Raw genomic sequence first — 14,089 nt, 5'->3', positions numbered from 1 at the left:
CTCAAGCCGGAGCCCAGGAAACCCAGCAGCTGCTCCTGGGACACCACCACCACCTCGCTGCTCAGAAGGCTCTGGCATGTCTGGAGCAAAGCGGTAGGCAGCCTGGAAGTGAGAACAAGCAGATATCAGCTGCTGCGCTGAAACAAAAGAGAGGACCTGGAATACGAGGCCTGCGCGAAGAAGAAGAGAGAGAGAGCCCAGAGAACGTACATCAGCCTGGGCCGCTGGCAAGGTGCCATCCATCTGCTCCTGCCTGCGCAGAGCAGCGCTGGGGGAACCAGCATCTGACCATCCTACAGCCACAGCGGGGCCGAATTCAGCGGGATGAGTGGGAGTAGTCTAAGGGCTCATCCAGGACCCAGGCCTTTTTCCCTCCGAGAGATGCTGCTACAGGCAGCGCTTGGAATTTGCCAAGGATGGAGCTGTCACTGTGAGTCGGGAATTTCTGCTGAGGCCATGTTCCTCATTAGGGAAGCATGGGTAAAAACTGCAGGAGCCACTCTATGGGATATGCTTAGCTTAGCTGTCTGCATGTCTGCTTATTAAGCTCCGAGGTTAAGGATTTAGTTCCACGTATCAGTTTACTTAGAAATAAAGCATCACTTCACATTTTAATCTCAAGTATGCTGCATTGTCTTGCCCGCTTCCTCTCGTGCCCTCTCCCCACGACCTCTTCCCCAGTGAAACGCCAGAAAGTTATTAGCAAATATTCTGTGAAATATTTAATATCCAAACAGCAGGGTCTGTGCATCCCATGAGGGACTCATACGGTCCCTTATGGTCAGGAAAAGAAAAACAAGGACTGTTTGCAGGCCCCCCAGGTCCTGCTGGGAGACGCTTCGAGGCTGGAGCTGTTGCCAAGCAAAAACCTCACAAGCAAGCAGACCTTTGAATGAGTTATAAACCAGGCTACCTGGGACTGAGTTATTCCAGCTTGGGATGGATCCCGCTTCCCCTGTGCCCATAGGCTTTGCACAGAAATGAAATACCCCATACAAGTGACATTTGAAAGTCTATTTTCTGGCCCAATGGAAGTGGAAGCCATCTTCCTCTTCTGTTCTCTACAGGAACATCGAGGAAGTCTGAGCTCCTTCTGGCTGCAGGAGGGGCATGACAGACATATCGATTGGCTTATGATTTGTTTATAAAAAGAAATGATAAAAGTATTTGCTTATGTGTTTATTGGGGTTGGGGGACTTTCAAAGGCTGTGGAAGGTTTTCTAAAGGAAGAGCGCGGAGCTGTTAAGTGGCGTAAACACTTTCCCCAAATACGCATAAAAACATATACACTTTTTTTACTTGAAATACTTCAGCGTGCTACCGGGATGAGCTTTGAAAAAGCTAAAAAAAACCACACCTAAGCTGGGCTGTGAAGATTTATCCGCTAAGGGCAGGGCACAGTGATGGCTTTCCCACCCCTGAGCGGAGCTGGGGTGGACCAGCACCCTCCAGCCCTTCACCTTGAGCAGAGCAGAGCTTGTCCCACGCCCCCGGCCCGACGCTGCCCCTGCAGCCGGGCGGGATGCGGGATGGCGGAGGGCTCCCACCGGCGGCAGAGAGCCGCTAGAGGGCCCGGCCGGCTCGCCGGAGGATGCCGGGGCCGGGCAGCCCTCCAGGGGCCGGCCCTGTCCCCGCCACCCCGTTCCCGGCATCGCTGCACCGGCCCGCACGGCTCCCCGCGCCCGCAGGGCTGGCACCGGGCGTCGCCAAAGGGCTCGAGGAACAGCGCTCATCCCCAAAAAAAGGAGCCCCGGGAGCATCCCACGCCTATCCCGGAACAAATTCAACCAGGGAAAAAAACCCGTCAGGCCAAGCCCTGCCCCTGTGCCATGGAGGACAGTTGTGCTCATCGCTGTGACCAGCATGCAGTTTGTTCACCATCCTCCTTAGCAAAATGGCACAAACATCACCTCCGAGCACGGGAAGTTCCTCCTGGAAGCCGATCAGAAAGACTGACATCAGCCAGGCAAGCGTCTGCTCCGCTGAGATGGCAGCAGGCAGAAGCCTAAGCAGCAAGCAGGCGGAGGGCTGAAAGGCAACACCTGCGGGGTTCAGGAGGACTCAGAGCAGCAGAGCCAATGTCCACCAGCACACGGACAACAGCTGGCAAGGAACGTCTGCCAGCAGCAGCCAATTCCACTCTCCACTGAACTGGGCAGCACATAGGCTTGGGCTCTTCCAGTTCACAGGAAGTTTTACTAAGGGGGACAGTGACCTTACTTAAAGGTTGAGCCTGAATTTAAATTTGAAGCACCATCTTACCTGCGTTACGCGGAGTAATGGAGTACGAGGGGATCCCGGGCTCACCTTTTCCTTGGGCAATGCGGATTCCACAGTGGGCGGCATGGGCAGATACATCTGCCAGAAGTAACTAGCTAAAGTGTGATATAGCTCAGCACTGCAGCCCTCAGATCTTCACGCAGGGGCAACACAGGGCCAAGGTGAGGAGCTTTCCCAGCATGACAGGGAGAGGAGGTGGAAGGACAAGGCACAGCCAGCTGCCACTGCCACCGGACCCATGAGGAGTCAGCTCAGGGGCCTGAAGTTGGCCAGACTCCCACTGGCCGCCTCCCCTGCACCCTCTTCCCCAGCACTGCTTTGTAGGAGTGCTCTGCCCTGATGTCCCTTTACCTGCCACGAGCACCAAGTGTCTCTGCTCAACTCCATATAAAGGCAGCTGTTTGGCTCCTGGACCACAGCTGTCCCTGAAAGCAGTACAGTAGTGTTTGCCCACTACTGTGCCCGAGCTTAGGAAGCACCGCTGGACAACAGACAGTCTCGCCAACCAACATCACAGATAATGTCTGACATGGTCCCAAAAAGCAGTCCAAAAGGAAGGTGCTTTCTATGGATCTTTCAATCTGAACCCAGCCCTTGCGTTACTCGGAGAGCACAATTTCCTGAGGTTGGTCAGGTAGAGAGCACAGGCTGCATCTCAAACCCACCCCCATTCACTTCCCTTTCCTACCTCTGCTTCCCCACCTCTGGCATACCCTGTTCAACCACGCACCACCAAAGCTGGAGGCCATCATGCTCTCCCAATTCTGATCCCTCCTAAAGACTTTTCTTAGGCAAAGATGTACAAATTAATCCTTTTATCGAATGTGCCCAAGGCAACAACAGTTCATTATATCTCTCTCCTACTCTATTACATGGGAATTCATTTTGTAGACCACAGTGTCACTGGGCCACGGACTGACAGTGCTTTGCTCTTGGGGAACCGGGAAAGGCAGAAATAGGGAAAAGAGAACATAAGCAGTACAAAACAAGAAGGATTTTCACATTCTTATTTTAATGATTAGAGACCAAATTAACACCACTGGAGCAGTAAGAGTGAAGGAGCATTTTCCCAACACACTGCAGAAGTTCTGTGAAACAAATCCATCCTATTTGGGAGAAACCCCAGGTATTTCAATATTTCAACTAGTTGTCTGCAATTCTTAAACAGGAAGAGAGACTCTTGACGACTCGACTTTTTCACGTTTCACCATTTTCTAGAAAAGGACCAAGAAACAGCTACTGTATGAGAGAATTGCCAGAAACCATTCTTGGCTTTCATACAAAGTTGTGGGCAATAGCCAATACTTTGGAGAATTCTCCTTTCCGTCGCAGCATATAGGGTATTGGTGTTTTTATTCTAGTCCCTACTGGATTTCCATTGTCTTCTATGAGTACCACATTGTTGGAATCAAATCTAGGCGTCATGGTGGGGCCAGGCATCTTGTGCCCTACAATCAAAGCTTTCTTCTTTTCTCCTTTGATAGCCAGAAGGATTGTATCTCCTACTTTGCCAACTCCGGTCTTGTTATACACGTGGATACATTTTGGTGGCCGGTGGTATGGCGTGTTCCCCAGGGCGCTGTTGTCCACCACTCGCACGCGGGTGAGTTTCTGTATCGCTTGGCATGCTCCAGTGATACTAGCAAAGGACAGGAAAGAATGAGAGACAGATCTCCTCAATAATCCTTGGGGAGCAAGGGCAAACCCAGCACAGAATCTTGTCATTATAGAAACCATTCGGAAGGCGCCAGCAACAAATACATACCATACGGGTGACACATTGACTGCATTCAATGTGCTCTTTGAAAGCCAGATGCTACTCTGGGCTTTGCACACTCTTCACTAAATGTCAAACATAAAACGACTGTTCTACTCTGAAACACGACTAAAAGATGGTGTGAAGAGTGGCTTGCATTTTTGGGGCTTTTTAGCAACTGCAGATGATTCCATTCAACTTCAATTTACAAGCAAAAAAATGTGCTTGCTTCTGCCACAAACAGCCTGCAGGAAGCTAAGGCTCAAATCAGGCTCTTTCAATCTTGTAGACAGTTCCCAGCAATAAAGACTTTTCTGACCAATCTTCTTCTCATTGAAGTCTACGAGGGCCTGCCATCTTATTCCGCTTTCAGTGAGACCTCTGAGGCCCTGCTGTGGCTGTGCTGCCACCAACTAGAATCTAATGGATCATCATCTTCCCCATGTGGGAGGAACCCAGAGAGATATGTCTCTTCTGTATCTGCTTGCTCTGTCGGATTATTAGGAGTAAGAAACAACAGAAATAAACTGCATGATACAAAGTTGCTAGATCTGACTCTGAATATGCTTGGGAACAGCAGGAATAAACAGAAATAATTCAACCTCCCTTTCAAGAATGGCTATTCTGTAAGCCAGCAAGCTCAAATTCAAGTGATTCGCTGCTTCTCTTCAAAGGACACCCAAACACAGACCGTCGGAAAAGCAGGAAGATCCTTTCTACTGCTAAACCACTGCTTTGCAGGAAGGTACTAGAAACATGCTGGCCAGGCAGCTGCAGGAACACCAAGCTGCTGTCAGCTGAACTACTCAAACAGACAGCGTATGGAATCAACCTACTCATTCACCTTGTTTTGCAGCGTAGAAGTGTGTACAGTACATAAAGACCAATGGGGACCACCACCTCTTCTTGAAGATGAAGGACCTGTATGTCCAATCATAGAACATTTTGGGTTGGAAGGGACCTTAAAGATTGTCTAGTTCCAGCCCCCCTGCCATGGACAGCGAAACCTTCCGCTAGACCAGGCTGCTCAACGCTCCATCCAGCCTGGCCTTGAACACTTCCAGGGATGGGGCATCTACAGATTCTCGGGGCAATGCTGCCTAAAAGAAGTGCAAGCGTATCAAACACAGTGTGAATGGATATCAGCTGAAGCAGACATTTTTACATGCAGTAAGGGAAGGCCATCTGGGTCAGTCTGTGTTACTCTAACTGCTCCAGAGGCCCAGTGCTGCCTTTTGAGATTTGTTTCCTACAGCAGAGGCCTAGCCCAGCCTTCCCCTCTAAGCAGGCACCTCTCTCCTCTCTCAGAAGTTCACTCACCTCTGCAAGCAGCTGCCCTGTCCCACCCCATCCCCTGGCAGGGACAGTGGTACGCCACACTGCCTATCCTCCGCTTGCCAGGCTGTGGCTGCACAGGAGGGAAGGCGAAAGGGAGGAAGTTGGAAAGGGACAAAAGCACTGTCACAGGAAGGAAAGGGGAAACCTAGGTGGGACCGAGTCTGCAACGCAGCAGCAGCAAACAGCTGTAAGAGAGATTGCCCGGGTGCCACTAGACAAGAGTAACAGGACAAGGAGGACTTTTTTTCCCGTCCTTTCTTCACTTCTGCCACAGTCTTGGAACAAAACCCCACCACACCCAAAGCAGGCCCACCACAACTGAGAGGTTTTCCCATTAAGACTGCTGATGTCCTGCAGTAGCACTGCTTACCTCTGTGGACTTGGCCTCCCTCTCCCTGTCAGCGTATATATATACTTTAAATGTCTACTGGCCAATGCTCTCATGCAGCCCATTTACAGAGAAAGCCAGTAAGATGTAAATACCTCCTTGAGATAGCTCCTGGGACCACCACACAACCTAGCCCTCAGCATTGTCTTAATCCCCTCTCTAGACCAAAGTCATGGGAATGACCATTCTCACCCTATAAACTGAAGCCCTGAGCCTTCAAAGAGCTATATGCTGGAGATTCCCCATACACGCATAGAGCATACCGTGGGATTAGCCTCTAAGCTTTGTGCAAAGCATTGTAAAACATGAGATCCATAAATTTAAGCAGCTTTAAATGCCTTGACCCTGGAACAAGGACCTAAAGGAAAATAACAAAGTGGACACTGTTAAGGCACAAGGCAATAATTTTCAGGTTATTCTTGTTCTAAATAATTGAAATGATAAACTCTGGAATAATTTTAAATATCTAATTGGCTTTACATCAGCAGGGGCTGGCTGTTGCTTTTTTGGACTTGGCTGAGAAACACAGACACTTTCAACTTCTGTTTGCAGGCCCTTGCAATGCCCTCAAAAGCCTAAGAATCTCCTTACAAGCATACAAAAATGCAGAGTTCAGACCACACTTAAGATTGCCAGGAACCTGCATCTGTAGTTGTGTTTGGGCTCACTTTACAACCTGTGAAGAGACAACTATGAGATTTGTTTCATTATATTACCCTTTTTGAATTAGAAATACTGGATCTTATGCTTGACCTACTTAATAGCATCTCTTTCAATCAGGAAATTCTCCCAATAAAACAAAAGCAAAAGCAGGATTTGAAAAATTACCTGAAGTGTCGCTGTATCACTGTGCTGCTTAGATGGCTTAAGGATAAACCCAACTGCGTATTCAATAGAGCCATTTGGATTCTGGTAACCCAATCTGCATAAGAAACAAGAGAATTATGAACTCTGGAAAATGGACAGAATTTGTTTTGCTTCCTTTCCCTTATGTGAATCGCACATCAGAGCCTCAGCACCTCTTCAGAAGCTGCAATCCACAGCACAGAATGGTAACAGCATCCGCAGGGTGCTACAAAGCAGATCAACAACCCCTGCCTGAATTCAGCAGCCAACATAATTCAGATGCATATACCACAAAGCTGAACTCAGTACCACTGCACTGCAGTTTCCTGCACACAGAGGTAAAGGCCCTTCTGCATGCACTGTGAACCACGTAACAAGCAGGTCTGAGAATGTTGGACGTGAACCAATTTAGAGGCAGCAGTGACCAGTAAAAGCTACCATAGTTACTTGTAACAACTACCAATGTTACCTATAAAATCAAGCAAAAAGCCAGAGATACTCTGCAGACTGGCATCACAGCTTCAAGAAACAATCTGCCAGACAAGGGGTGAACCAAAACACCACTGGTGAGGGTACGCTCCCTCTCCGCATACACAAGGTGTTCAGCAGCCTGTGTTTAGAGACCAGAATCACACCTCTGCCAATCTCGCCCTGATAAAACCGTTCCCTGTAACTTTATGGGGCTCGCTCAACCCAAACCAAAATACCACCTAACTCAGGTTAACCTCTGAGGCTCACCACACCCTCTTCTCTGACTACATCTACGGCAGTTCTCTAACCTCATTCTGTCAGGCTGATGGGGACCAGCTTGCACACGCAATTGCGGAGGCTTGTCTGAACCCGGATCATTTTGCCAGACATCAGTTAGGGAGTGATGACCCAGGCAGCTATGCCAACAGACCCAAGTGAGGGGAGAAAACAACACCGACCTAGAGCCAGTCCTCTTTCAGGCCAGCTTTGGTAGAGCTAAGACTTTCCATCTGACTGCAACTACCGCCGTGTGACACTGCTTGCTTAGACGTTGGCAGTGGAACCAGCACATGCTCCGCTTCTCTCCTGCCTAAAGTAAACATTAAAAATACATTGACCTCTTATCTCCCTTCGCCAGCTCTCATCAGCTTAGGGCCAAACTGTAGCAGTACCTTGTAAAGCCATTTTCTTAACTTTTATTTTAAAAACAAAGCTGACTTAACTTCTCTAGGGAGAAAAAAACACCCACATAACCTTCCGACAGACAATGCCACAGCTGTTCTTATTACAACCAAGTAAAGCCCGGGCTAAATTTTCACTCTCTCTTTGCTTTTGTTTTTCCACAGTGTGTTTGCTAACTTGGGGATATATGTAATTTTTAGGGTTTGCAGTTGTCCTACAGAGCAAGCATTACCTGACAGCAAGATGAGAAGCACTGAAGATGTGCACCACAGCAATTTTGTAGCAGTGTTCCTCGAGCAAAGCACACAACACATGGCAAACCACCTTGCCTGTCACACAGGCAGGTTTGGAAGAGATCAGGAACAGCCACAGCTTACATTTATTTGCTAAACAAAGCCACTTTTCAGTGGGGTAGAAGATCTCCAAATGAGTTCAGAGCTTCTCTTCACAGCTCACCTGCACTGTCCCCTCTGAAATGAGATTCCATGAAGGCTGTGTTTTTGCCACAGCTCCTAACGAAAACAAGGCCCTGCAGTATTTACAGTGCTGCTGGGAATCAAGGTCCAATTACCCAAGCCTTGCTGCTGCTAGGATTTCTAAGCAAGTTCAGCTACGTTGCCTTGCTGTAAGCCCACACTCTGTGTTGGCGGGGAGGACAGCCTGTGTCCCATTCTGCACTTCAGTGTACTGTTTCCCCGTGTGAAACTCAAACCCAGTAGGTAATATTGCTCCTACTTCCTCCACAATCACACTGAGGCTTTGGATCCCTCTAGAAAACCCAAACAAGCATCAGCAGCAGTGAGTCGGCCTCTCTGTTGTCTTTGACAGATGTCTCCCAGGGGGGTCTGGCTCTCCTCCCCTAGCAGGCATGGTGGCCTCGGTGGCAGGAGAGGATGGGCCCGCTTATCTTCACCACTATATAAGACCGACAGGAGAGGTCTGCTGGCTTGTGGCAGGGCAGGCACGTGCGAACACTCTACCCACTGTCAGAGGGACAGCAATGTCAGGACCAGCATACCTAGATGTGCTCAAGGCCGCATGTCAGATTCCTGAAGCTCTGCCTAAACTCTGAACTCACTCCCCTCTCCTGGGAGGAGTCGCCACTTGTTTCCTCCCTCTGGCAACAGTGAAGGTTTGTAGTTACAAAACTACCAGCAGAAGCATCAACAGCGTTAAGTATCCAAGGACTGTTTATTTTTCCAGATGACTCAGTACCTCCTTCTTTGCTAAGAATTATTCCTCGGCACATTAAGATGTGTCATGAGCTAAGAAACTTCGTATGATTGATTATTTAGTATGAAGCATCCTGTTAGGAACTGAGTAAACAGGGGGGATGCTTCCAATTACCAGGAAGGTTCAGGGTGGAGAAAAAGAGAAGAATGCACCTGTGGCATGGAGTACAGCATGCAAGGGTGCAAGTGGGTTCATGAAGAGTGAATCACATTTTCAGCTATTGTAACATGTCACCTTCCCTTCTAGAAACAAACAGCCAATAGCCTGGGTCTGTCTCCAGGCGCTCCTCAACCAGACCCAGTCCTGACTTGCTCCCTCTGCGGCTGTGAACAGGGCGCTCCATCTCCTCCACCCTGTCTTCCCCTCTGTGGAGCAGCTAATTACTAACCTAAACACCGAAGGGCACAGAAGCCACTCAATCTGTCATGCTGGGTGCTGCCACACGAATGCTCCGAGTGCAACCAAAGTTGAAGAGCCGCTATGAAGTGATGAGAGCCATTGGCCCCAGCTCTCCTTCCTAGTGCTGATGTTGCCTCACACCAGCAGGCCTTAAAATGGCTCAGAGGAGGCTGCAGTTAGCACAGGCACAGGGAACGCACGTGACCTGACTTTGCTTATGAAGGTGGCTCCCCCAGGGTTGTCTCTGATCAGGTTTCAGTGCTCGGAGGTATATGGGAAGAGTATCTCCATAATGCTCAAGCACAGGAAAATCTGCAGGAATTCCCAGAAATCTGCTGTTGGTATTGCCCGATTGATGCAGGAGTGCACCCTACAACACCCTGGATAGGCAAAACACCACCGCTGCTTAGTACTTAGTCACTAATACACTCTTGACCAAGGAATTATCTTGGAAGGGACTTTTGGAGGTCATCTAGTCCAATCTCCTGCTCAAGCAGGATTAATTTCCAAGTTGTTCACGCTAGGCAAGAGCAGTATTTAAACAGACACTATCCTAAAATGAAAGGCCCAACACAAAGACAACTACTGATACAGTGCAGGGCACACATAGCTGCACCAAAGCAGTGATAAAGAACTATGCAGAGAAACCTTCTCTCCCAGCTCCGACCCTGCCGCTCCTAAATTCTAGCAGTGGCTCTATATCATAGTTAGAGAGACTAATTTCTTAAACCCAGAAACATAGAGACACTTTGCTTCTCTCCATTCCACATATCAGTTAAAAGCGCAGACCTCAGAGTGACTTCAGAGCAAGACTAAGAAAGGGTGAAGGAGTCTGTTAATCAAATATTCACTAAAATGACCCAATTTCTACTTCACTGATTAAGTCTGAGCACGCAATAACCTGCTGCAGCAAACACTCCCTTCTCAAGGGCCCTTCAGTCATACCCCACTCAATGCAACAGACTGACATCAAATTCCAGCACTGCACAACAAAGGAACCCTTCACCAGTTATAAAGCTCTGGAAGTTATTTACCCACTGCACCATTTTCAAGTGCCATACCACCTTCACCATTTCCCCTTGAGATTAAAGAACTAACTTGTATTTACTGCAATCTTGAGTGGTTTTTGAATAGAGGAGTTCTGGAAAATTTCATCCCAGCTAACAGAACCAGGCCACATACAATATTTTCAAACGCATGCACACATGCGAGTAGACCACCTCAAGGAGTTGATACAAACCAAGGACATCTTCCAGACATGGAGGACAGGATTACATACTCATTTTGAACCAACATCAGGGCACACAGTACCACAAAAGAAAGCCCTGTGTCCCCGCAACACACATTGCCATCACCTCCCTTAGACTAGCTCTAGCATTCATGTAAATCAGTCAGTCTTCAGCTAGATCAGTTCCCTGATCCAACTCATCCCATGGCCACATGAATGCCAGTGCGAGGGAATGTGGCAAAACACAAGACAGGGACTTCTCCTTTCACTGCCAACCCAGACTTACGTCGTGACAGTATCTCCAGAGAAACGCCAGCAGATTTGGACAGGAAAAGGATCCCTTTCGTTTCAGCACAAATACTGATGTGCTTCACAACAATAGTCTGTATGAATCTGCACTATTAACACAGCCATGTGAGCAGTAAAAAGTTCTGCATCTGAACACTCAAGAGGTCAGTGCAATGGCCCTGATCAAGTTTTTATCAGTGGTGTATACCCTAAAAACCAGCCAAGGTGCCGTTCGTACCCTGCCTGCATCCTAGAGTAAACGTACTTTTAAATAGAGCTGTTACCTAGCAATCCAGTATTACTTTCCTTTTTAATCACAAGCTCCCTATATTCCCAAGATCTGTAGTTCCACAATCATGCAGCTATTTCTTTTCCTTCTTTCTGCTAGTAACTTATCCATACGAACAGGCCCCAAGGAAAACCAATGGATGCTGCAAAGCAATTGCTGAGGCCTACTACCCAAAGCCTGCTGTCAAACATACAAAATAAAACAGGAAAAAATATTCTTCGCTTTTATAGTAGTAACCTGATCTACACAGTCAAACAGTGGGGGCCAACATCCCCTTTATTCTTCTAAGAGACCAAAATAGACATGCTCCAGGCACCACAAAGATTTGAACTGCATCTGTCATGCATCATTAAAACACAGGAAATAAATCCAAGACAATATGTGCGATGCAAATACCTAAACCCCTACTCTGCCACTGCAGGGTTATTTATAGACTGTCTGCCAGGGTGAGCTACAAGAGCCAACTGTGAACTACAGGACCCAATCCATTCACAGCTCTCCTCATAAAGGAAACGATGTGATTAAGGGCTTGTGTGTGTTAAAAATACACAAGATATTCATTACCAAGACATAATTGGTTTTACATTAATGACACACAGAAAGGCCGGGATTCACAAAGAGGAATTAAGTCTTTTCCAATTCCCTTTATGAATAGGATTAGCTATTAAACAGGATATTTATTGATCCAAGTTACCAACAGAAACTCATTACAGGTACATCTGTTAACAATTTTGAAGCAAAACACACTAACCTCATTTTCCAGATCACAATCAGGAAAGGCAGATAAAAAAAGAGTTAATACCTTTAATGGAAAACTTACTTTTGACGTTTTAAGTCCCAACTCTAAGGTACTTAAGGCTCTTAACATTCTAGCATCTGAGCACCTTAAACCATTCTATATATTCATATTCACAGCATTGTACTAAAATAGGAAGGCATTATTCCCACTGCACCAGCAGGAAATTAAGCTAAGGAGAGGACAACTTTCTGTGTGAGGTCAAAGGAAAGGAGCAGTAAAACAGGTACCTAACCCCAGAAGCTCTGCTCTGGTATGGTCTGTGGGGCTGGAGGTGAAGCTCAGAGAGCTCCCTCTCTGTCTCTGCCTTCTGGAATTATATGTGAATTCAGACAACTGCCCACACTCCCATAACTTAACACAGATATCACCTCTCAAATATATCTTTACTACTTCTAAAAGTATTGAGGTCTCGGAAACAGGGCGATAGGTGGCAAGCCACAAGACCAGATTCGGTTTCCAGCCCTGACCTGGTCCCAACCAGCAAGGTGTGATCACAAACCAGATAGCAGTAACTGCGCTGGGGGGGGTTGGGGGAGGGCTGTCGCAGGGAGGAGGACAAAACAAGAAGGAAGAGATGGGGAGCTGTGGCTCAACCATAAAAAAAAAAAAGTCAGGAACCACTGACCTAGGCTAGTTGTTTACAGAATAAAGAACGATAGTGGCTCCAGGCCTTCCTGATAAAGCTACACCAGAAAAGGATATCTGACACAGACAGAACTCAGGCTTAAGAGAAACCTAACCTGGAAACAAAGGCACACTCATGCTGCAAGGCAGCACAGAGCTACCTGCAGCTTTGCTGGAATAAGCTTTGCTTCTCACTCAAAACCTTCCCTTAACTCATTTTCTCTCCTTCCAAACAAGACCCTCCGGATAAGCCTGGGGAACTTTCAAACCAGGCAAGTGAATGCAGCTCAGATGAGCATCTGCGTCCTGGTTTTACAAGGGCTCTCTGCCTCTCTGCTTTTACTAGGAGTAAGTCTTTCACGCTTGTAAGAAACCTGTCACACAGTCATCTTCCCCAAATTGTCTCCCCTTACTCACCAGACCTCCAAAGGAGTTTTCTGGAGAATAACCAGCAAAGCACAGGCTGGCACCCACACTTCCTGAGTCCCCATGACACACACGAGCAAATGCCATGCCTGTCAGGACACAAGAATTTTGGTCCAACTTTGCTGCATGACTACTCATACCCACACAAGCCTAATCGTGGCAGCACAGCCCCGCATGAATTCTGAAGCAAAGAAACACTCTGAAGGACACACATGCAAGAGCATCAGAATAGACTCTGCGTTTTCCTCCTCCCCCAGGCCAGACTGTGAGGGCACAAGCTGAAGCACAGCAGGAGCAGAGGGTGCTGCCTGCTGCAAGAGGCAAGATGCTACTGCTCACCCCAGCTGCAGCGAGTGCCCTGCCTGCAGGTGACACAAAGGCTCCACACAGCCCGGGCTCTGTCTCCCAGCTGCTTTTACAAGATGGTATCTGCCCTGCTGCATGCCACTCAGACTCAGTCACTGGGGCCAGCGTTTCCCAGCCTTTTTGAAGCAGCAACCCATACTCAGGGTTTAGGCGTTTCAAGCCCTGTGCCCGATGCATCAGCGACACCTGCAAACGGCTCGCTGTGAGAGACGGGCGGCATGGCCGGTACCCGGAGGAAGAGAAGACCCGGGCAGCCCAGGCGCCGCAAAGGACTCACACACTGCTCGCACCGGCACTGTGGCCCGCTCCCACACCGACGCAGCGCCCCGGGGACCGCCCAAGCCCCAGCGGAACGCCGGCACCCTGGGAGCGGCCTGGGCAAGGCCGCTCGCAGGCCACCGGCTCCACAGGCCGCGTCCCGCCCCGCCCAGCAGGCCTAAGGCCCCGCCGCGGCCCATGCGCCGCCGGCTCAGGGGTGGGATGGGGCGGCGCGCTGCCGCCCGGCTGTCCCCGCTCCGCTCCCCACCACCCCGGCCCACCGCCGCTCCCGGGGCTTCCTTTGCGCCCACCGCCCACGCAGGCCCCAGTCCCCAGCTCCGCCGCGCACCTCCGAGGGGAACTCGGGCCCTCCGCCCGCAGGACCCCGCGCATGCGCAGAGCCGCCGCCGGGCCCCGCC

At 49.0% G+C, this 14,089-nt stretch overlaps 1 protein-coding gene across 2 annotated transcripts; it reads right to left on the bottom strand.

Moving 5' to 3' along the window:
* Nucleotides 1-3,273: 3,273 nt before the first annotated feature.
* On the bottom strand, nt 3,274-14,082 carry MRPL14 (mitochondrial ribosomal protein L14). 2 transcript variants are annotated; one of them, XM_063328740.1, is made up of 4 exons: nt 13,386-13,630; nt 13,038-13,135; nt 6,591-6,684; nt 3,274-3,919 (listed from the first exon to the last, which is right to left on the bottom strand). In XM_063328740.1, the coding sequence occupies exons 1-4, from the start codon at nt 13,487-13,489 to the stop codon at nt 3,556-3,558; spliced, it is 660 nt and encodes a 219-aa protein (XP_063184810.1). In that variant the 5' UTR covers nt 13,490-13,630; the 3' UTR covers nt 3,274-3,555. The 2 variants fall into 2 exon arrangements, with proteins under 2 accessions (XP_063184810.1, XP_063184811.1); XM_063328741.1 differs by lacking the exons at nt 6,591-6,684; nt 13,038-13,135; nt 13,386-13,630 and adding an exon at nt 14,020-14,082.
* Nucleotides 14,083-14,089: the final 7 nt, after the last annotated feature.

The sequence above is a fragment of the Chroicocephalus ridibundus genome, chromosome 3 (assembly GCF_963924245.1).
Source record: "Chroicocephalus ridibundus chromosome 3, bChrRid1.1, whole genome shotgun sequence".
NCBI classification, from domain to species: domain Eukaryota; kingdom Metazoa; phylum Chordata; class Aves; order Charadriiformes; family Laridae; genus Chroicocephalus; species Chroicocephalus ridibundus.
This window is presented reverse-complemented; position numbering and strand designations above follow the sequence as displayed.

Bases quoted from the DNA above. Each gene is read 5' to 3' on its own strand.
- MRPL14 (XM_063328740.1), bottom strand. From the start codon at position 13,489: ATGCAGCAGGGCAGATACCATCTTGTAAAAGCAGCTGGGAGACAGAGC. The intron at 13,136-13,385 runs GTGAGCAGTAGC...GTGTCCTGACAG, and splicing joins GGGCACTCGCTGCAGCTGGG to GCATGGCATTTGCTCGTGTG. The intron at 3,920-6,590 runs GTAATTTTTCAA...GTCCTTTGCTAG, and splicing joins GTGATACAGCGACACTTCAG to TATCACTGGAGCATGCCAAG.